The following is a 27,179-nucleotide window of genomic DNA, read 5'->3' as shown; positions in this document are numbered from 1 at the left end:
CCCTTCGCTGCGGCGGCTATTCCGCCGCAGCGCTAAAGGGGCGGGGCAGCCGCGCGGCGGCCGCATGCTGGTGACGGAGCCGCTCCGTCACCAGCCGCGGTTGAGCTATGCTGGTGACGGAGCGGTTCCGTCATGACCCGCCCCGCTCATTAGAACGCCCGCGCAGGCGCGAAATCAGCGCCGCGCAGGCGCGGCGGCTGGGCCATGACGGAACCGCTCCGTCATCAGCACAGCTCAACTGTAGCTGATGACGGAGCGGTTCCGTCATCAGCAGGGGAGGGGTTAAGGGCAGGCTAGTAACAAGCTTGTTTTACTTCCCTCCAGCAAGCCCCCATTTCCTCACGGCTCTAAGATAGCGCTTGCTTTCAGCCTGTTTGATTCAACCCCACATCCGGCCGAGTTCCACGAGGGCGATGTGTCTCTATGCAATACAGGGCGCATATGTACAGCCTTCTTCCATTTCATAGGTGGTGCTTTTATCTAAGTCTGATCCTCACATGTTCTTTAATAAACGAGTCTTACAGCTAGATTCATCATTGTCCCGTTTTGCGAGTCCTTAATAGCGATTATTAAGGAATCGCTATTAAGGACTTGCAAAACGGGATTCATGTAGGAATCGCTAAATAAATTGCGATTCCTACGCATTCCTTATTTGCGATTAGACCAAATAAGGAATAACTCCCCATTCATTCCTATGGGCCTATAGGCCCATAGGAATGAATGGGGAGTTATTCCTTATTTGCGATTAGCAATTTGCTAATCGCAAATAAGGATGCGATTTCAAGGGTGCCAGGGGTGTCCAAAGGACACCCTGTAGCACCCCTGAAATGAAAATGTAGACTGATGTTGCGCACACACATGTCCAAAGGACATGTGTGTGTGTAACATACAACTGAGAAAAATGCGCAAAAGTGCATTTTTCTCAGTTTTCGCTATTTACCACAAAGTCAGACTTCGCGGTAAATAGCGGCCAAAAATAGCGATTTCGCAATTTTTCAATGCTTCTTGAATTGCATTTAAGGAATCTCTAATTGAGATTCCTTAAATGCAATTATTAGCAAATATGCAATTTCTAAAAATGCGATTTTTGAATTTGGGATGATGAATCGCAAATGCAAAAATAGCGCTCGCAAAGGGCCAGATTCTCAGAATCTGGCCATTTGCGAGCCGTTTTCGGCTTCATGAATCTCGCCGATAGTTCTGCTGGTTCCCCACACAGCGTCGAGCGCGCTAGGGCAGCATGCATGACTGCTGTATCACCAGTCCCTGGCTATTCTGACAGAGGATATTTTTTACCACCAGAAAGAAATCAATTGGGCATTCTTCCCTGTCCTTAGCCTAACCAGGCTTCCCTCCAATTATTGTTAGGTGAGTCCTTCACCTCCTTTTCACCATTTGAACACACAACACTCTGATGGATAAGGATGCTAACGCGCGCTCTAATTAACTCTACAGGCTGCCTCTCCACTACTCCAGTTCTGATGAAGACCTGTTTGAAGTTGTAATACCGCGTATATAGGGTTGAAACATCGACGATATCCCGGTACAGTTCAAGGCCCGCTCGCAAAATACTGAAAGTGATTAGAGCAGCAGGGTCATTGTGTTGGTTCTGACCCTGACCCCTTAAAAACTTGTATACATTTTTAAAACCACCTTGTACATATCACGGACTTCTTGTGTCACTGATCACACAATGTCACTTGATCACTGTTCACTCGGATTGCCACATTGCTGGTAGCCGTTCTTTATAACAAACTTATCTTGTATACAGGTGATTTGGAATGATGACATATATATAAAATACCATATCACCTTGCAAACCTAATTCAATTGTGGTGTCTGCAATGCGTTTACACTAAGACGTAGCAAGAGATAACCTGCTTTTCCAATTCAATTGTAAAGATAAGAAATATTGTGCTTATCCCCGACAGAACCACTGTGCCGCTTGTATAACTATATCCAGGTTCTGAGGGACACTGGGTCACCCCATTGTTTATTGAACATGGGATTGGAATATAGACAAGACATTTTTGTAGAACAGCTCAGTTCCTTCCCTCGGCTGCTCAGTCTGACCGGATGAAGCATTTCTTTATGCTAAACCCCTATCATTTTCTCAAGTATGAATGCCTGAATAGCAAATAGACTATTGGTGCATTTTTTTATCTACATATGTTACATTTAAATTCTAAACATATTTTGCATACATTTCATTTCCCATAACCTCTGTGAATGAGGTTTGGTACATGGACGTGCTGCTTTAAAGAACAGAATCAAAATATAAATATAAAAATTCATTACGACATCTCAGCAATGTTGCAAACACTTTGTGGTATGTTTGCCATAATGTCTATGAGCTTTGGCTCTCAAGTGTTCTAGCAACAATCTTTGCAACATTTTCTTTAGGTTAGCTACAATTTTTTTAATACTTACTATTCAAAAACGTTTCCAATTTTTTGGGCTAAGTCTCCGTGCTTGTGAGAAAAATCTCTTTGGTTTAATAATTGGAACAGGCACACTTTTGCGTTTACTTATCTTGGCTTGGGGATCGTTGTTCTAATCGTTCTCCTTTCTTTTGCAGCTACCTCCTGGGTTCAGTGTAGTAGAGGATTCTGAAGATCTTCAAGACGGGTTCCTGACAGACTCCGACCACCAAGACTGGACGACTGGATTGATGTTCAGTTAAGCTGGCAGGAAAGCAGGAGCTCCAAGTAGAGTTGATTGCGAAGCAGGATGTGGCTGCAAGGCATGCCTAAAATAATTTTTGGATCCAAGAAGGCTGCTTACCTGACTTTGAAGGAATGTTCTAGAAGCTTCTAAAATGTGTGACACTGCAAATGCCAAGAGCTCAAAAGAATGTTCTAAAAACGTCCTGAGTGGTCTATGAGGTTGCAAATGCGGTTTAGTAGTTTGTGCCCATCGCACAACGAGATACCGCCGGGATCCCTTGCAACCGGTCAGCCTGTTGGAGAATACATCACGGTAAGCTGCTGCGTGTAGACTAGCGAGCCGTTTAAAATGAGTGAGACAACCCCGAATTATTTTGGCTAATACGAGGCGTATTTGCTTTCTTCTTTTTTTTGTAAACAGAGTAAACAGAGTCACCGAGCACTAATCTTAGCCGGCCCACTTGGACAAACCTCTAATCAGGTAACTTTCAAACTCCCATCCCGAAAGGTTATCTATGCCAAGCACACGTTCGTGCAACTAATGTTTGGTCCCGGTTGTCTGCTTTCTTACTATGCAGATTTAAGAGACGCCGGGAACCTTTTTCAGCCGGTCTTTTTCACACGCAGACATCACGGTAAGCCGCCTTAGACCAGTCATTTTCTAAAAACGAGTAAACCAAACTCTTGAGAATTTCTATTAAATGCGAGGCGCACTTATCCTTTTTTATAGAAACTAAGCCATCTAGCACCAGTCAGAGCCGGCCTATGTGGAAAGACTCGAAACCAGGTAACTCTCATCTTAAATACCGATAGGTTATCTACGCTAAGTATACGCTTTTGTATCTAATGCCAAGTCCCGCTTTTTTCCGCTTCTAATCATGTAGAATTAAAAGACGCCGGGTACCTCCTGCAGCCGGTTTACCCACACACAGAATAAAAAGGTAAAATCTATGTCCTTTCAAAAGGTGCCACAGGCCCAGGACGTGTTAGGATGAAATGATAGTAGGTCTATAATCCACTCGCTTGTTTTTCTCCCTAACACCCAGGGTATAGAACATTTAATCTTCAGGATCACCAGAATCTACCCTTCTGAAACACGACCACTATTGTTTTTAATTATGGTAAGAATGTGGCACTGTGTTATTTATTAATATAGGTCAAACAGTGTAGCAAGAAAGACCAAGTACTAAACGTAGGCAACTAACGTGTGCTTATTTTCATTTTCCCTTTATACCCAGAATAAAATCTCAAAGTAAGGACGTGTTCTCTCACCTATACTGCTCAAAAATTACCACTACAGCTCTGTTGTGTCTTTTTGGTAAGAACTGTTCTACTAAAGCTATCTGTAAATAGCAAAAGATCTGCATTAACTGCATATTAGGATAAAGACGTGTCTAGCAACCTATCATAGCTTATGTTTTTTATTTCATCCTCCAGACTAAAATTTATGCAGAATAATTCCAACAATATTCATTTCAAGCAAAACGTGAAATGAAAAATAGTAGTAATAATTCAGTTTGAGTGAAAAGGTTAAAAGAAATCTTTAAGTACCGCAGAGCATAAAGTTGTGTATTCCTTATTCATTGCAGGAATTACTACTTGCTGATCCCATTCACCAACACATAATATTACCGGTCTCTTCTTGTTTAACTAGGTAAGCTGCAATTAGGATAAAAAAACAATCCTTTGGTTGCCCAAATTTGTATGGCTTCTTTATATAATTTAAAATATCACCGTAATAAGTAGAGACATATCGTGTTAAATATAGGCACAAAAAATCCCTCTGCAAACCTTTCAATTTTTCTGTCTACTTTGCCTATGGGGATTCTCTTACTCTCCACTATAAGTTTCCCTCATTGTATATAGTAATCACGGTTGTATTAGGAATATGCCTCTCAATAGGGTAGTAAGATTAAAAATGTGAATGTATAAATTTAAATGTCTAGTTAGATGCTACAACCATGTCTACTATGTATATATCTGATTGATGACTGACACATGGATAGGTGTAAATATGTACAAATGATGTCTGTCTTTTGGTTTCTCATGACAAACTCATGCATCAAGATTTAGCGGTATTATCAAATCTGTAAATTAAGAAACACTAGCCTGATGTATATGGTTCAATTTGGCACAAAAACGGTTTTTGCACTTTACTATATGATATATAGCTGTAAATATTGAAAATATTTTTTAATATGTTTTTACAGAAATACGATGGTACAGTCCTGAGGAAGACACTCCTGTGTCGAAACGCGTAGACAGGAAACCATCTTTTATTGAATTGCGATATGTTTTTGAGGATTATCTGAACTTATACATATGTCAGAATGTCATAACATTTTTTATCATGCATACATATGAATGTACTCATTATTTTTTACCAGTGAACAATTCTTTATGTACTAATTAAATTGTATCAAATGTGCAAATACCTGTTTTGACTGCTTTTTATTGTATTGTTTGGCAAAATGCCAATATTCATGTGCTAGTGTTTGTCCGTACTTTTTGCCTGAGTATTATATTCACAAAAAAAACATTTAAATTCTAAACATATTTTGCATACATTTCATTTCCCATAACCTCTGTGAATGAGGTTTGGTACATGGACGTGCTGCTTTAAAGAACAGAATCAAAATATAAATATAAAAATTCATTACGACATCTCAGCAATGTTGCAAACACTTTGTGGTATGTTTGCCATAATGTCTATGAGCTTTGGCTCTCAAGTGTTCTAGCAACAATCTTTGCAACATTTTCTTTAGGTTAGCTACAATTTTTTTAATACTTACTATTCAAAAACGTTTCCAATTTTTTGGGCTAAGTCTCCGTGCTTGTGAGAAAAATCTCTTTGGTTTAATAATTGGAACAGGCACACTTTTGCGTTTACTTATCTTGGCTTGGGGATCGTTGTTCTAATCGTTCTCCTTTCTTTTGCAGCTACCTCCTGGGTTCAGTGTAGTAGAGGATTCTGAAGATCTTCAAGACGGGTTCCTGACAGACTCCGACCACCAAGACTGGACGACTGGATTGATGTTCAGTTAAGCTGGCAGGAAAGCAGGAGCTCCAAGTAGAGTTGATTGCGAAGCAGGATGTGGCTGCAAGGCATGCCTAAAATAATTTTTGGATCCAAGAAGGCTGCTTACCTGACTTTGAAGGAATGTTCTAGAAGCTTCTAAAATGTGTGACACTGCAAATGCCAAGAGCTCAAAAGAATGTTCTAAAAACGTCCTGAGTGGTCTATGAGGTTGCAAATGCGGTTTAGTAGTTTGTGCCCAAGTGTCTTTAATTTACATATTGTTGCACTGAAAAAGGGTTTATGCATTTAACAATGTATTAATGCATTCACGTAACCGGGGACATAGCACCTTCTCCATGCCTCCATGTTGTTACTACTGCCATTTGTGGTACAAATCCACGAAAACAGGCTGTACTACACATGCTGTTTTCCAATGGTGGGAATTTACTGAATGTTCATGACAGCTGGTCAATGAAGGTGTTATATTCTCTAATAACTTTGACAAATGCAAACAAACTTTGGCAGCACTGTACATGTTTAGTTTTCTATTGGTATGTCAAGTTGAACCGAATGCAGGGATCCCAAGTTTAATGTAGATCTGATAACTGGCCTAAAGTTAAAGGGGTGGGGAGAGTCAACAGAGTTTTCATTTGCTAATAACTTTGGCACTATTTGATGGATTTTCATAACAGTGTAGGTACCAGAATTGGGCTTACCTTGGCCACATGGTAGGCGGGTTGCCTCTTGCAAGCCCCTGCTGCATATGGCCGAAGATTATTTGCAGGAGGGTTTAGTCTTCAAATGTGTTCATGCAGGACCTGGCATTTGGTAAGGCTCTGCAGTGAACCCTCCTTAGCAAGGCTGAAGGATATGCACTGAGAAGAATAGGTGTAACCTCATACAGAGGCGTTATCATTTCCACAACCTATAGTAAAATATTGGAAACAACTTATGAGGATATTCCTTTGAAGAAACACTGAAATAAAATACGGATAAACGTACCTTTGGAGGGAGGGTAAAAGTCTTTTGAGCACGGAAACAGTAAATTTCTATGGGGCTCAATAAAGGGCCTTGTGAACCTTAGGCCTGGCAGCTGCTGTCAACCGGGTGTCTGTCAATAACACTCCACTCCGGCTAGGGAGCCTTCGGTTGACACGCATGGTCTGTTTTAGGTAAAGACTGGATAGTCATCCTCTCGTCAGGTGCAAGGATCTGCGTTGGTTAGGACTCAGAGGAGAGGGCTGGCTCTGTGAGAGGGGTCAGCACTCAAAAGTCAGTAACCTGTTGTGTTTTTAAATGGAGATAGGGTGTTGAACTGGTGGTGGAACTTCTGTGGTCATGGAATCACTTGACCTTAGTCTGAAGCTTGTAGTGGTTACTACCATCTCTTCACTGTCTGAGGGAGTCAGCTTGTGTGCCAAGAACCGTGATGCTCTGTTGTGCCTGTTTGCCCCAGACCTGGGATGCCCTTAAGAACTGTAAACTGAGTGGGCGTCTATGTTACTGAGCAGCGGTACCCTGAAATCAGTAAGATCCATAAGAATCGATCTCTGGCTCCTGGAACTTGGTGACTAAAGCTGCCAAAGGAAAGCTCCTCCACCTTGAGATTTTTTTCAGAAGAGGCAACTGATGACCACTGTGAGGATGTGAAAGGAGAGGGGTTGACAGAGTGGGTGACAGCCATTTTAGCCTTTATAGACAAGGTGAATAGCAAATTTAACAAAATTGGCAAAAGGATGGCAGCCTCTGAGGCTGCAGTAGCTCAAGTGGAGATCAAGGTGCAAGAGTTGGAGCACTGGAGGGACTGTAGGCATGGCAACACAAGAGAGGAAGTGCCATGCAAAGAATGGGAGAAGATGTGTGAGGATCTGGCCTTGAGGAGGACATGTTTTTGGATTCTGATGCTAATGCCAAGCCTCCACAGATAGGGAAGTGACCATGAACTAGAGTAAACTTAAACGCCAGCACGCTCTATTGGGGAAAATGTTGATGAGGTTGTGGTCAAGAGAGAGATAAAGAAATGTAGACAGATTTTCTCTGTTTTCATCAGGGTGTCTCAGGAAGGTATACCTTGTCAGGCCACAAGTATCAAGGACCACACTTCCAACAGAGATGTCAGGCCTGAGTAGATAATAAATAGGAGATATTAGTGGGCACAAACCCATTATGACTTCTCACATAGACTATGGTAGTTAGGTACTTGGAGAGCCCGGATGAGGGATAAGATGGTTGCCTGTTGTTGGTAGTTATCAGGACAGGAGGATGGTGTTGGGTCTCCTTTTATTCTCTCTTTGCACGTCAAGAGAATGGAAAGAACATAGTGGAGCCTGGGTTCTAGGTCAGTTGATAGCTGTTCATTTGATAGTCGGATCATGCTGTTCTTTGTCCTGTTGACTATTGAAATAAAGCGACTTGAAAATATTTTACCTGCATCATGAGATCTTTACACTGGCAACGGGCTGCCAGTCAACAGGACCTCCATGCGTGCGAGGCTGCTGACGATTCGTCTATCCACGCTGTGTCCAGTGCGTGCTGGGAACTTCTGTTTTTGTTCCAGCTGAATTGAACTTTCCTGTTACTGGTTAGGCGCATAAACCTTGCGGCGTGGCACTTCTAATATTACTGTGCAATTTTCCTGAATTTCTTGCCTCTACCGCCATCAATAATGTGCAACTTGCATCGCTACTGTGCACGAGCGCTCTGCCTTCTCTTGAGCGTTCTTCCTCCATTCTCTTCTGTGCGTTTCACAGTGATCCGCACACCTGGTCATGATGCTTATGATTACGTGTGACATCATGATACCTACGGCAGCGTCCATCTTTAAATCAAGCATTTCTCCATAACCTGCAACGTTTTTTGTCAGTCAGGCAATCTTTCCTCTGTGTTGATCGGTGATCTGCACACCTTTTTCGAAATTACTTATTTACGAACATCATTCATTTGCCTGCAACAATATCACAGTATGTTGGCCATATTTGCAGAGCCAATTTCGGTGATCTGCACACCACTTCATTATTATTTAAGTATTAGTAGTGCTGATCTCAGTGATCCGCACACCATTCATTTAGTCATTCACAGGCATTATTCATTTGGCGGCGACAATTTCACAGCATTTTGGCCATATTTACAGTGCCAATTTTCGTGATCTGCACATCATTTCTTTATGTATGTTTTATAAGTACTGACCTTGGTTATCCGCACACCATTCATTTTGATTTCTTTCTTTATTATTTTATATCAAACTATTGAAGTGCACAATTACTATTTTGCAGAATTTAATTTTAATTTATTTGCAATGTTACAATCAACTTCTCCACCTGCACATTTTATACCCAATCCTGCTTCTCCAGAAATTGACTAGGAGAAATGGAAAGAAGCGTTTGAGGTGTATCTTGAAGCACTTGATGGTGAATCTTTTACTTGCAAAAAGAAATATGCTGTTTTAAGACAGGGAATGTGGTAATATTGTGGATGAATATGCTACTGCCATCAGAGCATTGGATAATCATTTCAAAGCTTGCAAAAACATTACTTTGGAAGAAATAAGTTCGATAATAGGATTCAACTACAAGGTGAATCTGCTTCAACATACATTGGTGCTTTAAGTATTCTTGCTTCTTCTTGTGCATACCAAACTTTCGAAGAGGATATGATTAAAGATCAATTAGCTGAAAAGATTAATAACAAAAAAGTTCAAGAGGCACTTCTATCCAAACCTAACCTGACTTTAAAAAAGGCTTTAGAGATCGCAACAAAGATTGAAAGCACCTCTTCGTACATTGAACAAATGTCTTTAACCGATGGAAATAACCAAAAAGTGTGTGCAGTTAAATCAAAAAATAAAAAGTCTAAGATTCTTAAAGTTAAACAATATTAAAAAAGTACCAACACTACGTCAAGCAAAACACTAATGTGTTACAGATGTGGTAGTACTACACATCTTACTAATGCATATCGTGCCCAGCCATTGATAAAATATGTGTCAAATGCTCCAAAAAAGGACATTTTGCTGCTGTCTGTCACTCTAAAAAAACACACCATTTCAGAAAGTACACAATATCGAGCCTTTAACAGAAGAAAATTGTTCATCTAGTGAAGAAATCTAAATTTTCACTATTGTGGACATGGACTGTTCCAATGGTATTTGGGGTGTTAATTCCCAAGGTCTTAAAAGACCTCTGTGTACAATTTCAGTGAATGGTGTAAATGTACAAATGTTAGCAGATTCTGGATCTCCATTCACCTTAATAAATGAATCACTCTGGAAAAAAAATTTCCAGAGCAAACTCTCAATTTATCTTGTGTACCTCCCTGTGAAATGGTGCAGACAGAGGACGTTTTGTCCACACACCGATACTGGACTCAAAGAGTTAACAGTAAACCCTCCCTCCTCCCTACAGGAAGCTGAGAAGAGGGAAGGGAACGGCAACCAATGGGAAGGAAGGAGTTCCCGGACAAGGCGGTACAACCCACTTTATGGGAGTGGACGCCAGGCGGGAAGACGAGCAAGAACCCGAAAGACGCCGCAGAGTTGGAGGCGACGAATCAACGGGCGTAGAAGAAGCTCCAGGAGACGCCGAAAGACGAAGAAGACGCTGTCGGGGAGGACGTGGAGAGCTGGTCCGAGGACTGGTGGACACTCCCGGAGGTTGCTGGAAGGCTGCCACAACTCTGGAGAGTTGCGCAGACGCGGTGAGTGTCACTGAAGAGAAGGTAGGCGAGGGAGAGAACCACGGGTAAAGGGCCTGAACGTGTGGCACATTGTTTTTCTTTCCCTGCACACTGACCCTCACACGCCCGTAGCTCCCCCTGGCACTAATCCCATATATTCCTTGCCACCACAAATGTTTATCATGTGTTTCCAACTTTGCTGTAGCTGAGAAGGCATAGGTGAGGAGACCAAGTACGGCTGTAGTGACAAAGGGGAAGTCCTCCCACAACTCAGCTACCCTTGCTCCTCCTGAAAAGAAGCCAAGATAGAAAATATTTCCACAAGAAAGGAAAAAACTAGCCTAAGTGTGTTTTTTAGGCTTTTCCTCATTTTTGTTTTGCTTTCTTTTGCGGTTTTGATGCACTTCGGGTGTGGTGACGGTGATATTAAGACATCATACAGTCCACTGACTGCTCTTTCCTTCTTTTTGAGCCTTCCGGGACGGCTGTCTCCAGACCTGGGAGAAGAAGGAAGAGAGAAACGATTGGGCAGGTCGTCCTACCCCGCAAACATCTGGCCATCCATCACAATCACCGAACCATCCATCATATCCACTGGATCATCTGGGTTGTGGTCTTCAATAATTTAATTTCTAAAACCATTTTTAAAATCTTTTAATAAATCTCACCATTCAACCCAAAATCAGGCCTCCTAGTTTCCATTTCCGCTCATCCCTCCGACAAGTGGTGTCAGAAGTGGGATCTACGGAAATGGAGGCCGCACTTCAAAGAATGGCGGACAATCAAGAAAAATTAGGACGTGTTATGAAGAAATTTTTGGCAGTAGCTGAAGAGGACAGGGAGAAACTGCATCAGACTTTACTTTAACACAACAAAGTCAAAGCCAGGAAACTATGATAGGGAAACTGGCTGATACCCTCAGTCAACAATGGGGTCCGACCCCCGCACCGTCTGTGGTACTCCAAAAATATGTAGACGGTGAAGACCCAGATTTCTTTTTTTCAAACTTCCAGTGCATGGCCAGAGCAGCAGTGTGGGCCGGGGAAAAATGGGCCACTATTTGGGACACCTCCTTTCAGGAGATATGCAAGCTGCATATCAAGCGGCCAATCCCCTTGGTCTCACCCCTTATGAGGATATTAAGAAAACTATCTTAGAGTGACCAGGGATAGATGAAGACATGTATCGTATGCGCCTACGACAACTGAAAGAAGGGCCCCAAGAAACTCCCTGGGCCCTATCCTTCAGGGTAAAAGACATGGCCGACCGCTGGTTAAAACCCCTAAGTTCAACCAAGGAAGAAATCATGGAGAGAAGTTATCTGGAACAATATTTAGCTTCTTTGCACCCGCCGATACAGAAGTGGGTGCGGTAACATACCAAGCTTAATATGGACAGGGCGGAGGAGATAGCTAGCGCTTTTAGCCGGGCTTTTGAATTACAAAAAGGAGAAGCACATGGATGGTCTTCAGGGAGCAACATTCCCAAAAACAATAGACGCCCAGTCCCTAGAAAACCCAAAACAGTTACCTTGGTACCAGAGCCCCTACCAACCCCCTTATGTCCCATCCCCACAGGTCCTCAGTACTTAAATTGTGGAGGGTTTGGGCACATAGCTAGAATTTGCCCTCAAAAAGAAGAGCAGATGGAGATTGGATTAGCCCGGTCCCTCTATTGCACCAAGGAGGGACAACACCTTCCCTTCTATAAGGTGGTAAAAGTAAATGGGGAAGACCGGCCCACTCTAATCGATACAGGATGCTTGCATAGGTTCATAAGACCTCATACCAACCCAGGTGGTCATCTGCAGACTAGGGGTATGGTAAACATCCAATGTGTTCATGGTAATAGTAGACAATACCCTACCACAGATGTTCAATGCAACATGAGCCAACTACCCAACCTGTTCCTCTACGTGTAGGGCTTATCCCTAAACTACGTGAACCATTTATACTAGTAAGAGACTATCCTTATAAAGAACAGCTTTTGCATAATGAGACAGAGGAGTGGAGGAAGACAACCCCCTTCGCTAAAGAGCAGTAACTTGACTCCTTCCCAGGGAAGCTGAGAAAGAGTAACAGCCAAAAGAAGCGGGAGAAAAGAATTTGGACACAGGTACCCCTGACCCAACCAAAAGAAGAAACAGTATGGCAATATGATCCAGGGTTTCACGCTGCACAAAGGGAAGACCCCACCCTAAAAGAGGCTTGGAACCGAGCTAAGGAGGGAGAAGACCCCAATCAAGTAGGTCCTTATTTCTTTATACAAAGGGGTTTACTGTACAGAAAGGGGGGGATCACAAACCCCAGTTACTCGTGCCCCAAAGATTTAGAGAGAAAGTACTTTTTCTAGCTCACAGTCACCTGCTAGGGGGGCATTTCGTCAGCGAGAAAACAGAGAAGGAGATCCTTGAGAAGTTCTATTGGCCGGGAATCTATCATCAGATCCGCCGTTATTGTAGGGAGTGCTCTCTCTGCCAGAAGAATAGCCGAAGTCTTCCCCCTAAAACCCCCCTTCGGCCTTTGCCCATAATCAAGGAGCCCTTTTCCCGGGTGGGAATGGACATCATTAGGCCTCTTCTTCCCTCTAGAAGTGGTTGCTGATATGTGTTGGTTTTAGTCGATTATGCCACCCGATTTCCAGAAGCGGTAGCCCTGAGACAACCCAACGCAACGCAGATAGCCAAAACCATGGTTACCATATTCTCTAGAGTAGGGTTTCCACAAGAAATTATAACTGATCAGGGAACCACTTTTGTTTCTAATTTGATTAAACAAGTTTGCCAACAACTCAACATCAAACAAATAAGAACGTCTGCCTACCATCCTCAGATGGATGGTCTGGTGGAAACATATAATGCCACACTTAAGACCACCCTAAAGAAGTTACTTGACTTAGAAACCCGAAAGTGGGAGGACATGCTGCCATTGGCTTTATTTGCCATTCGATGCAAACAACAGAAGAGTACAGGGCATTCCCCCTTTGAGCTATTATATGGGAGACCCCCACGTACCTTGTTAGAAATGGCAAAGGAAGAATGGGAAGAAGAGCCAGGGGGTAAGCCTTTACCTGAGTATGTATCAAGCCTTAAAACTCATTTGCAGGAATTGCGTAGTATAATGAGATTTCACTTGGAACAAGCTCAGTCTTCCCAGAAAATCCAATATGATAAACAAGCAAAGGTACGATCCTTTGATGTTGGTGATTACGTTCTGCTGATGTTAGCCACTTCAGAACACAAAATGCTAGGTCAGTAGCAGGGACCTTTCCGAGTGGCAGAAAAGGTAGGCGGGAAGACGAGCAAGAACCCGGAAGACGCCGCGGAGTTGGAGGCGACGGATCAACGGGCGGAGAAGAAGCTCCAGGAGACGCCGAAGGACGAAGAAGACGCTGTCGGGGAGGCCGTGGAGAGCTGGTCCGAGGACTGGTGGACGCCCCTGGAGGTTGCTGGAAGGCCATTGCAACTCTGGAGAGTTGCAGCAGACACGGTGAGTGTCACTGAAGGGAAGGGAGGGGAGGGAGAGAACCACGGGTAAAGAGCCTGAACGCGGGGCACATTGTTTTTCTTTCCCTGCACACTGACCCTCGCACGCCCGTAGCTACCCCTGACACTAATCCCATATTCCTTGCCACCACAGATGTTTATAAGGCGTTTCCGACTTTGCTGTAGCTGAGAAGGCATAGGTGAGGAGGCCAAGTATGGCTGTAGTGACAAAAGGGAAGTCCTCCCACAACTCAACTACCCTTGCTCCTCCTGAAAAGAAGCCAAAATAGGCAATATTTCCACAAGAAAGGAAGAAACTAGCCTAAGTGTGTTTTTTAGGCTTTTCCTCATTTTTGTTTTGCTTTCTTTTACGGTTTTGATGCACTTTGGGTGTGGTGACGGTGATATTAAAACATAATACAGTCCACTGACCGCTCTTTCCTTCTTTTTGAGCCTTCCGGTATGGCTGTCTCTAGACCTGGGAGAAGAAGGAAGAGAGAAATAATTGGGCAGGTCGTCCTACCCCGCAAACATCTGGCCATCCATCACAATCACCGAACCATCCATCATATCCACTGGATCATCTGGGTTGCGGTCTTCAATAATTTCTAAAACCATATTTCAACTCTTTAAATAAATCTCACCATTCAACCCAAAATCAGGCCTCCTAGTTTCCATTTCCGCCCATCCCTCGGACAATCCCATTGGTTACGGCGGAAAAATTATTGATGTGATTGGCGAATTTAATGCTGATTTTGTATTCAGGGATAGTAAGTCCGAAAGTGTTGTACATGTAGAGAAAGACGAAGCATGTCTCTTCGGGTTGGTAGATCAAGGTAATCTTGGTATCATACTTGATCCAAATAATGCACAACAGGTGATATTGAAGAAAGATTTTTTTCAGGTTCAAACTGTCCAACCAAGTTCTTGGGAGATGTTATATTCAGAAGTATTTACCAAAAATGTGGGTCTTTTCAAGCGTTTCAAACACATGATTAAATTATCAAGTAATGCTCAAACGGTGTTACACAAAGTAAGGAAGGTGCCTCTAGCCCCATAATCTGACTTAAAGAAAGAATTAAATAGATTGTGTGTATGCGATGTAATCGAACCTATTGAATCTTATGATTGAGTGTCCCCTGTGGTTCTCGCTAAAAAGCCCAATGGAAATCTGCGCATTTGTGTGGATTTACACAATCTAAATAAAAATATATGGATAGATCAGCACACACTACCTAACATCACGCAGATGACATCTACTATCAAAGGTGCCACCTTTTTCAGTTTATTAGATATGTCATCTGCATATCATCAGATCGAATTACATACTGCATCAAGGCACCTAACTGCTTTCATCACTCCCGAAGGCCTCTTTCAATTTAAGCGCTTGCTTTTTGGTTTGGCCTCTGCGTCTGCCATCTTTCAGAGGGTGGTTGAAAGTATGTTTAAAGGTATGCCTGGAGTCATGGCCTTCCAAGATGACATATTGGTGTGTGGTGAAGACCAGAATCAGCATAATAACAGATTGTGTAAGGTTTTGTCTTTGTTAAAATCGAAGGGTGTGACCCGTGGCATAGACAAATGTAAACTCAATTGCACCACTGTGGACTACTTAGGGTACAAGTTATCTGCTGAGGGTGTGCAACCCAAGCACAGTTTTGTTAAGGCCATTGAAGATTTCAAAACTCCAAATGATAAGGAACAATTACCATCTTTTATGGGACTCATTGAATTTTATTCCCGTTTTATTCTTAATTGTTCATCTAAAACTTTCAAAATTAGATCTCTTCTCAAGGAAAACGTTTGTTTCTCTTGGAGTGATGCATGCACTAAGGAATTTAATTTATCCAAATATTAAAGTTTTTGGTCCTTGTGACAAAACTATTATTATGACTGATGCCAGCCAAAAAAGTTTGGGTGCCATTCTTTTACAGAATAGTGATGGCAAAGATGAAGTAATTGCATTTGCTTCGAGGAGTTTGCATGGAGCTGAATCTTCTTATTCTGTGATCGAGCGTGAAACTCTCGCTTGTTGGTGGGGCATCACTCATTTCAAGCATTATTTGTATGGGTCAAATTTCGTAGTACGGGTCGACCATAAAACACTTATCGATCTGTTCACTACTAAAGGGGGAGGGAAAGCAGCCCCTAGAATTGTAAGATGGCAATTCAGACTTATGGAACACAACTTTAGCATTGAATATGTACCAGGGAAAAATAATCTACTTGCTGATTATCTAGGCTACCATCTGACAAAAACATATGTGAGGAGACCAAAGATGCTCATGAGGAGTTTGAATTGGTCTGTTGTGTTATTGATCAGTCTGAGAGTGTTATTTCATAAAGGGAGTGGAGAGAAGCTTCTGAATGTGATTTGGAGTTTAAGGAAATGTAGAATTTTTTATGTCAAGTATGTCGTAACAACATTAACTAACAGAATTGTGCCCACAAGTACAGCCATATGTTTAATGAATTATCTACTGTCAATGGTTTTTTATATAGATCATCTTCACTAGTTGTTCCTGAAGCCATGAGGAACAAAGTTCTTAGATTGGCCCATGAAGGCCGCATAGGTATGTGTGCCATGAAAAGAAGGATAAGAGAAAAATGTTGGTGGCCGGCTTTAGACAGACATTTTGTTAGAGATTGCATGGAATGCACTATTAGTGCAAATCGCAAGTAACCTTCTATTGAAGCCATAGAAGTTCCTGACAAACCTTGGTTTAAGGTTGCTGTTGACTTCATTGGCCCTTTGAATTTGTCTGCCAATTTACCTGAGTATGGCATTGTTCTTATAGATTTTCAAAGTCGTTGGCCAGAAATAAAATGGATAAAGTCTGCTGACTCATCCTCTATCATTACATTTCTCAAGTCACTTTTCAGTAGGGAGGGTGTTCCGGAAGAACTTCTCTCTGATAATGGCCTCCAATTTGTTTCAACTCAATTTGAAGAATTCCTATGTTCTGTTGGTATAAAACATGTTAAAACTTCACTTCATCGGGGGAGGAGCCAGGACGGCGGCCAAGATGGCCGCACGGATGCCCAGCTCCGCCGCTCGCCCTCGTCTCCAATGACATCCTGCCCGCGATCCTGCACCCCAGCCGCGGCCCCGTGCAGAGGAGCAGCGGTGGAGCCCGACCGTGTGACTCCGGTCCACGCACCGCCCCGGATGGCTGAGAATCGTCGTCCTGAAGTCTCCGGCCTTCAGTCCGGATGAGCCGGGACCTCGGGTTGGGTCACAACCGCCTCACAAGCGACAAACAACGGCCCCGATCAGCCATGATGATCCGGTGCCCCGAGTGTGAAACTGAAACCACCTTTGTCGCAGGCATCGAGTGCGTTGCGGCGCCGGACCTTCAAGCTGCTCAATATAGATTCTTTGGCTGGTATCCGTGACTTTGGGAAAATTACGCTGTGAGGCAGAATTGATTGCCCGGACCAGATTTCAACCGAAATGCGGTAAGAGGTACGTGCCGCTGTAATTGAGCGAGGGCTTGAGTGTGACTCTCCGCAACTCCTTTACGAACTGCACGTTATTTGTTTGAGCCGGACCGCTGCTGCGGCAGCTCTTTCTTTGTTCCTTGAGACCCGAGGTCCCGATAAACTAACTAGGGAAAAATGGCGCTTACGGTGAGAGATGTTTGGCTGGCCATCAATGACTTGCACATTGCCCTGAAAGGTCTGTGGACGGATGTACGCCCCACGCAGCTGGTAACTTCTCCTGCTATGGCACATTTGGTCGCGGATGCACACAGCAGGAAGTGTATGCCCGACTTGTCCCTGGCTGCTGCAGCAGTAGACTCCCAGGAGTGTGTGACGCTGGATGATGGGACTAGGGAACACAATATCCGGAACGGTGCATCTGTTACCCTCTTTGATCTCCTACCAGCTCCTCTGTTTCCCGACCATGGGCGCCCTGCACTACCGTTGAAAGTTGGTATGCCCTGGAGAAATGCTCCTTTGTTACTGCTGTGGTCTTTGTCATGGAACTGTGTGGCCCCATCTGGTACTGTTGGTTTACTGCGACTCTTTGCGCACGAGTTGGGAAGAATGCTGACTTTCTCCCGGACTGGTCAGGGCTGACCGCTGCCTGTGTACGACATTTCCTATGTGACCTCGGTGCCGAAACGGAACTTTGTTTGAACTGGAGACTTTGGACGGCTGGGATGACCATACACTAATGCCCACGCTCCTACTTAGTGGATTTCCGCTTTTTGGGGGTGGGGGAGTTTGGGGGTGAGCCTGGGGCTGGAGCTAAGGCCCTCCTCCGTTATTTCCCGCTTTTGGGGTTTCTTGGGGCGACAGGCATGCCTATGGGGCGGGGGGGGGGCGTGGCCTTCCGCTGGTATGCAGGGTGGGGGGTTGGGATGTGTTTTGTGTTCCTTCTTTGTTTCTATGGCCCTCTTTTCTTTTTCTTCCCTTTACTCTGTTTCTTTTCTGTTCCTATATACCTTCTTACTTAATTTGGGATCGGGGTCCAGTGTTATTGGGGAGTCTACTGTAATGTGTCTTCATGTGACTTAGCTGTTGCTCTTAGTCTCTTGCTTGTGGGACACTGTGTTTCGGTGGGTGATTCTTTTTTATCATGCTTCCCACTACGTGCTCCTTTAATGATGACTACTCTCCTGCTCTGGGATTTGCTCCAATTTTATTCTTTTGTTTTCGTAAAATTGCACGCTATAATATCCTCGAATCCTATCATAAAAGGAAATCCTCCCAACTCCTGATACAATGTGGACATATCCATTTATTGATCCTTACTATAGGCTTACGCTGACCACTGCAGTAATGTTTTCCCTCGCTGCGCGAGGCTTTATATCCTTTTATGCTGTTGTCGCTGATTCTTGGTCTGTGCCTGCAATCTCCTGTAATGGTATATTTGAGGTTTTCCAATAAAAAAAATTCAAAAAAAACTTCACTTCATCATCCAAGAAGCAATGGCCTTGTGGGACGTTTTAAAAGGATCATTAAACAGAATGTACAATTAGCTAAAGCTGGTGGATTGAATTGCAAGACAGAAATTGAAAAACTCCTATGGGCTGTTTGCACTACTCCTAATTCTGACACTAATGTGTCTCCATTTGTTTTGTTAAGAGGTTGCATACTTTCCTCTTAACGTTTGAGAAGATGGATGGGTGATAATGAGTTTGTTGAGTCCAAGGACAAGATTGATGATGTTAGCAGGAAACGTGTTGCTGCACAAAACAAATATGATCAGTACAATTCAATCATGTTACTAAGCAATTAAATGTTTCTGTGGGTGACATGATGAGGGTTAAATGTTCTAAGATTTAACCCAAGGTAGAATCCACATTTTCTGTTCTGAAGAAAGTGGTAAAGGTTAACAAAGGTGCCATCAAATTGGATGATGGTAGATGGTGGAACAAAGGGAAGATTGATGTGTCTAAAACAGGTTTGGGTGTTCAACCTCAAAAAAACATCATCAGTTTTGTTTCATGATTATATTTTGTATAACTTTTGTGATTTATCTTCAATGATAATTTTCCTTACTTCTTGTATATATTGTTTTTGTTGTATTTGCATTTTTAATGTAAGGGGAAAGATGTGTTGTGTTTCCTTCCATTCTCTGGACATCTGGAATCTTTGCACGTCAAGAGAATAGAAAGAACATTGTGAAGCCGGAGTTCTAGGTCAGTTGATAGCTGTTCGTTTGATAGTCGGACCATGTAGTTCTTTGTCCTGTTGACTATTGAAATAATGCAACTTGAAGATATTTTACTTGCATCTTGAGATCTTTACAGATGTCAAGACTGGAGACCAGCAGCCAGTTCGATCAGCACTGTAGAGGAGTCAGTAAGCTCAGTAAGCAAAGGTGCAGTAAAGAGGACACAGTGGTCAAACTACAATCAAGGAACATATAACTGAGCAGTTGCCAGGCAAATGACCACTACTGCTTCTTTTTATATTTCCCAGTAAGTGTCCACCTTTTCTCAATGCCTTGCTCTGAGTGGGCATTTTAGCTCATTGGACCTGGAAGCATTATCTCATCCCCCTGTGCCCCAGACACCACTTACAAGCCCTCCACAATCTCCATACCCCTATCATTCTGTTCACTATTTCCTGATGTTTCACGGATGCTCAGGGTGATATCCAATACTCTCCACTATCTTTTCATGACGGTATATTGAGAGAGCTCCAGACTTCCAGCCTTGTGTACTTCCCTGATTTGCGAGCTTAAAGGTGAAGATTGAGCACCTGGATAACGATAGGTGTTTACACAACATGAGAATCTTGAGCTGGCCAGCAATGGAAGAGCCTATGGACAATCTAGATGAGACTGAGAGATTTTGAAATAAGAGGTCCTTCCTGAAATGAGTGACACACCACTTCTTCTGGAAAAGGCGGGGATTTTTCCCACTGGGAAGCAGGATAGACTGCAAAGCAGTGGGCACAGTAATGTCTGTGTTTCAAGAGAAAGGCTGATGTGAGGCATTACTGATGGCACTAGTGCTGAAGAAGAACGTTTTCTACAAGGGACACACGTTATTTGATTTCTGGATCTCAGTTTGAATATGTTGATAAGAGACAGACGCTGCGAACCTTACAAAAAAGTTATTGTCATTTCGAATGTAATCGTTCATTAATTTCCCTACGCACCTGAGGTGGTACAGAAAGTGGTGCTTCTTCTTCCCAAATGGATACATCTGGTAAATATCTGAAATCCCTCAGGGTGGAGGGTCGTGCAGGAGGTATCACTTTTTGATAGGGATGATCAGTGAGACTCTCTGAAAACTACACAAAGTTGCTTGCTATTTCTTCTGATTAGATTTGGGGCTGGCTGGCTTTTTTGATTATTTCCGACTTTGAATGTGGGACCAGTGAATGTTGCGGTTTGCATATTGCTGAAGAATGGTCCTCTATTTTTGTGTCCTGTTTCCCAGAATCTAGCCCCACTCTCGTAAAGGAAGTCATATAAGAGCCTTGTTCTATGTGGATATACTAATGGTTGTCAGGGCGCAAGGTAGGATGCTCTTATCCTTGTATGGCGGTTCCTGGTGAGACACTACACCCAAGGCGCGTGAGTGTGAGAAGATCAAGTTAGTTGTTACGGTTTTGTATAAATTCTGAGTGTTGTTTTTATCATTCAATAAATTGGCCCTTTATTACACTTTTTGGTGTTATGAATAGCTATTTAACATCATTTACGCTGTTCAACATTCACCAGCATTCTTGCATCCGTGGATCAGGCACCTTTAATCTGTATTTATTGTATACATCTGAAGATATTTATTGTATATTTTAAAACTTTTTCAATTATAGATTTATCGTAATCTAAAGTTAGGAACACAACCACAATACCCAGAATTCAAAGATTGCAGTACTAAAAATTGATGTCAAGCTCATTCATGCAGCATAACTACAACTGCTATTTAAACAAATACATAAGGAAATCACTTTATAACTCTATTTCTTCTGAACATCTTTCTTTTTCGAATTTCATCTCTTTTTGCGAATCAGAAGCTATTTATGACTGCATGTTTATTTATTGTGCTGCTGCAGTTCACAACAAGGAAGGAAGTAATCTACCTGCATGTTATCACACATTCTAATCCGTGCTTTGTTTGTAAATGACTTACATTTAAATCTTTATCATATCTGTTGTAAATAAAAATACAAACTGCATATTGTGGTGTTCATTTTCACAAAACAGATCCCAGTGACCTACATTGAAAGGCTGTTTAAAGTCCCCTTGGAGTTCTGTGTCCTTATAAATGAAGGGGCTTATTTATGGGAGCCCTGCGTCACTTTTGCACCATGTTAAGTGGTATATGCATGACGTACGGCTCTCATAAAGGTTTATGAAGCCACGCAAAGCCATTCTACGTGGCTTTGAGTGGCCTCATAAAGCATGAGTAAGGCAGCGCAGAGCAGATCTCTGCGTCGCCTTGGTCTGCATTCTGCAGCACACATAGAAAGAGGAAAACACCTCTTAGGATTGTTTTTGTGCAGAAAGGTGCCACTTCCTGGACACAAACAATCCTGCATGCAACGGAAGCACTCTTGCAGCATGATGCAAGAACACCTACATTGGCGCTAGGCTGCCAAAATGACGCCATCGCAGGCAAAAAGGACAGCAATGCACCGTATTGCTTAAATACGGTTTAAGTACAGTGCATTCCGGCTCTTTCACTTAGGCGTAGGGCAATGCAGCAAGGATTCTTGCTGAGCTGGCCTATGCCAAATTACCATAAATGAGGCTCCAAGTCTTCTGTGTCTTGCAATGTCATTTTAACATAAAGGATGGAATACTTTATCTCAGATATAAATTTCTCACATTGGCCCTCATTACAAGTGGACAATGAATTCCAATATGTGGGGTAACAGCTGTTACAGCACATATTGGAATTATAAGGTTTGTGATGGATATTGGCAGGCCAAACCTGCCAATATTTACCGAGGGGAAAATGTCTAGTATTTTAATACAGTAAGCTTCAAAACCTGCGTGTGATTGCCCAAACCTCTTGATAGGTGATAATTATAGCACCTGATAAATACAGAAGTCTTTAGTGTCCGCTTTTATAGGATGTGATAATTATTTCAGTCTCTAGGTGCCAACTCATAATTACAAACACACAGTAACACACACAGCCACACATACACAAAAACACACCCATAGTCATAATTAAATAAATTACTTACCAAGCTACCAAGGCCCATAAACAATACAGACAAAAGGATAAATGTGAACAAAGTTACAATCTTCATTATGATGTTCTGGAAAAAATGAAAAAAATATACTTAATTTAGTTTAGTTAATCAAAACCCACATACTATATTGGCAGCTAAAAATATTAAACACAAATACAATTTAGCAACATAATTAAAAACGACCAGATCAACTATTGCAATTAACAAAAAGAAGTAGTAAAAAATATGTAGGGTATTGGTAACGTGGTTTTTCACTGTCACGCTCTCACTTAGAGCCTGATATGCAAAGCTTTTTTCAGCTTGCAAACGGACAAATTCACAGAATCAAGCCATTTGTGACCTGAAAAAGCATTTTTTAATGTACAAAGCCCTATTTGCGATTCAATAAGCTATTATTGAATTGCAAATTTGGTTTGTGAGTCGCTATTTGGAAGGGGTGTGCCAAGGGAATCACTTCCTAATAGCGAGTCGCACTGGTATGTAAGAATATTTTTCTACCGGGAATGCAGTTGCAAAACATTCGTAGGTACCACCAACTTCAAGTTGGTGATAACCCATTCGCAAATGGGAAGGGGTCTCCAAGGGACTCCTTCCTTACCCTTTGTGAATATGGGAACTAACATTTTTTAATGCCTGCTCCTAAAAAATGAAAAGGAAACTTTTCATTTTTCTTTTTAGGTCTCGTGACCTACAATGCGGGCAAGCGCATTGAGGGAGCGAGAATTCAAGTAGCCAAAATCCTCGTCAAACCAAGGGCTTTCTGCTGCGGTAAGCTTGAAGTTCACGTGAATTACGTGACCAAACAAGCACACGCATTCACGACCTACTTTCAAGGGCTTCTCCTCCCCTAAATATTCATGGCCGGCCGCAGGCCGGCCGTACTTTCAGTTTCCCGGCCGCTCACAGCACATCAAAGGGCTTCGCCCAGCGTGCGCTCTGCGGCTTCTCCTCCCCTATGCCTGTTTATCTGGTCTTCTGAGGGCAGACTATTTTCTAACGTCACATTCATGCCGTACGAATGCAGTGGTAAAGACCGATCTCCTGTTGCATGTGTTCTGGTGCTCCAAATAACGAATGGCACCACATTCCATACAGAGGTATGATCTGTGCTTCTTTACCTTGGGAGCGAGAAGGCAGCTCTAAAACAGCACTAGAGCTACCAACTTCCTCAAAATTCGCATACGATTCAGTGAGCACTGAAGATAAACTATGGCCTGCAACTGGCAATACACAGACAAATCAGGCCATTATTGTTTCCTTTTCCTGCTTTCATTCTGATCTTAGGGCTTTAGCAAGGTTTTCTGATCTAACACAGCAACCGGTATACAGCATCTGCACAGTTACCGTTCATTCAACCATTTCCCTGCCAGGGTGTGCCATCTGACTGCCTTCACAATGGCTAAAAGAAGGTGGCATCACAAATGTGTTCACCAATAGCACCCTGTGATAGACTAAATCTCCCCACAGTGGTTTGCTGTCAGGGTAACACAGGGTAAAAACTGGTTATCGGATTAATATGTAAAAACAGTTCCTCAGGGCGAATATCGCATGGCCTTAAACTTCTCTCACAATGCCAAATACCTAGAGTCATAAGTTTAGCAAAAAAAGAACGAGGGGAACATTACCATAATATATGAATTAAGGCAAGGTAAACCACAGACTTGTAACATTAAGCTGTGCAGGTTAAGACTTCGGGGCTTTTCTCATAAATGTATAATTAGGCTATTGATTCGCACTTCTGGGATCAATATGGCCATTGTAATTGCAAAACCAGACTATCTAATGTCTTTGCACTAAAGTCCCAGATTATCTGATCCAGACAGAGTAAGCAGAACAAAACGTGACTTCAGAAATGTTTGATATATTTAAAACAGTTCAGTCTCGAACATTAAAAATTATCTCAAAGTAAAATATTCAAAAACTCAGTCTCAAATGAGGGACACAAAACCTTAAACTAACACCTCCCTTGTTTTCTAAACTTGCTCTCGGTTTTGGGCCCTCTTGTGCACTCATCAGGACAGTAAGAAACATTGGTGCAATTCCAACAGGACATTTTGATTCTAGACAGAGGAATCCAGCCATAAATCCCGAATCCACTTTGGCACACATGTATCTCAAGTAGAGGAGATGTGGCCTAATGGCCATAGCTGCCAACTTTGGAACTGGGGAAGCAGCTTCACGTCTGCATCGGCTTAACATCCCGTGATTCTGGGCAAATCATGTAATCTTTTGTCTAAACAAAAAAAGACATCTGCTGTCCTTGTGTAATGTAATCTTGTGTTCATGTAAAGCGCTCCGATATCTTTGGGCTCAGTTTGTGTTACATAAAACTGTCTGAAAAATACAGGGGTTGGGCACCCAAAGGATAACAAGCACTGGCGTTGCCAATAGGTCTCGCAGTAGGAAAGTTGGAGCTATTACAATTGCAAATAACAATGCCTTTTATTTTTGTTTTCATTTTAAAAACATAAAGGGCTTTGTCATTTACAAAACCAATAGCTCCAACTTTCCTACTACGAGACCTATTGGCAACGCCAGTGCTTGTTTTTAAATGCATCCCCTTTTTCTTGTTTAAGGAAAACGGGCTGGATTTCCAAACACAATTCTGCTTTATTTAAAAAGCAGTTACAGACATGCTGACTCCAGCAGGCCACCATCCCTTTGAGTGACGGCCATTCCAAATGGGTTGCAAATTGCGACCTGCCTCATGAATATTAATGAGGCAGGTCCCTTGAGATCCATTGGGAATCGCAGTTTGCGTTTTCCTAACAGCGAATCGCAAACATTTGCTTTAGGAAATCGCAAACCGAAGTCTATGTACAACTGACCTTTAGCGCTCATTCGGAATCTGAAAACGCTATGTTAAACATGCATGTATTTAGAAAGTTAGCTCACATTAACAAGGTCTTTTGCTATTTAGGGTGCTGTGGCATACCAATTTCAAATGGAGAAACAATGCACTTGTAAGGTGACATCACCACATCACAGCAGTGTTTCAACAATATGTTAAAACTTTAAACTAAATTTGCAGTACATCCATGATTGTTCGGTTCAGATTTTTTTATGGGAGATTGAGTGTTTCAATGTTTTGTCTGTTTATTTTCTGCAGCTTTTGGTTTGATCTTTGTTCAGAAACATCTGGCACGAGAACCTTGGAGAAGACGGATGTAGGTAGAATGTTAGGAGATTAAAGGTAATCTGCAATAGTGGCCAGTTGGGACAGTTGAAGGGAAAATCTGGTGATTAATAAAGATGCCTCATCACTACATTTGTTTAAGTCTTTGCTCTCTCTGCATTACCATTGTGACTGTGTGGACAATCTTGCCACACACAGCACCTTTCCTGTGCCCCCCTCAAATCTTTGTGAAATAAACCAAGCATGTTTAGAAACAGTTCTCCTATGAAGCAGTGTATTTTCTGCAAACTGATGTGTAAATAAAATAATAATTTTATGATTTATTTAGATGATTGTATGTTTGCTACCTAAAAGTACATATTAAGATAATTGTTGTGAAATGTGGATATCAGAAAAACCGTAAATCCTTCCGTGCATGTGCGTTGTAAGCTACTTTTAAAGTGACATTATTTGCCGGGTGCAGAGCGGCATTGTTTATACTGTGTATACTCCTTTCATTATGAATGTTCTAGTGATTTTTATTTGGTTAAATTAAGGTAAAGAAGCACTCATTCATATTGACTCTGACTGTGGTGAAATGTTTCTTCACCTATTTCTTAAACGAGGTCCAAACTAGTGGTATTTGTGGAAGAAGATGCTAATGGGCCTTCTGGATTCTAACTAAGACCAACAAAAGAAGTCCCATACTATTCCACCCTTCCATTGGTGAATTACTACTTTATTTATCTCCTGAGCACTCACATTTCCATTGTGTTTCAAGTACACCTCGTCAAAGTAAGTCTTATTAATGATATCACATCTGCCTTCTTTCTACCTTAATCCTTCTTAACATGTGGTTTCATCAGTGTACAATATAGCCCAGGTGATGCCTTAGCTACAATTTGTATGTAGTAATGTAGGATCTATGTTTCAAGCATTCCTTTTGAACCTGGCCCCCATATTGTCCTATCGCAATGCTTAGAAAAGTTGAGGTAATTTGCCAGAATGACATAAAAATGCCTCTCTTTGTTGATGGCATTGAATATACTCTCAGCCGTATTCTGAGTCAGCTGGTCAGGCTGCTGTACACTACCAAAATGCTGTATTTTCTTTGGCTTCTAGCCGGTCACTGTCTACCCTGGAGATTCATAGCCCTAAAGCTAAAACATAGGACATTGTAGTCACAATCAAGACATCAGTGCGCCTTATCCGTTTAACATCTGTCTGTAACGAGAACATGTGTACAGAACCAGTGCTAACCTCGCTCTCAGATATCTCTATCTCTGGTGGGCTGGCTCGCGGACAAGACAGCTTTAGATTCCTTCACTTTCCAATGAGAGAGGCTGATTAAGTAATTGAAGTGTTCTCATTTTTGCTGCTGAAAGATCTCGAAATAAAGGAGATTTGTAAAAGTACCTTTTACCTTTCAGCAGGTTTGTCTTATATATTTCAAATGTTCTCATTCTTAGTAAATTCTTTTCTTCTGTAGAAAGCAGGGCAGCTTTCGTTGTTTTTAAAATAGTTCTCCCGTTATTAAGCAGGTACATAGTATTA

General features: G+C 42.2%; 1 protein-coding gene across 1 annotated transcript in view; it reads right to left on the bottom strand.

The window, feature by feature from the left end:
• Window positions 1-27,179, bottom strand: part of FGL1 (fibrinogen like 1) — a 400,048-nt gene that overhangs the window by 306,624 nt on the left and 66,245 nt on the right. The window contains exon 2 of the mRNA XM_086962574.1: window positions 22,502-22,576. Coding sequence (XP_086818700.1) covers window positions 22,502-22,567 — 66 coding nt within the window. The 5' untranslated portion in view covers window positions 22,568-22,576. The remainder of the gene's footprint in view (window positions 1-22,501; window positions 22,577-27,179) is intronic.

The sequence above is a fragment of the Lissotriton vulgaris genome, chromosome 3_1 (assembly GCF_964263255.1).
Source record: "Lissotriton vulgaris chromosome 3_1, aLisVul1.2, whole genome shotgun sequence".
NCBI classification, from domain to species: Eukaryota; Metazoa; Chordata; class Amphibia; order Caudata; family Salamandridae; genus Lissotriton; species Lissotriton vulgaris.
This window is presented reverse-complemented; position numbering and strand designations above follow the sequence as displayed.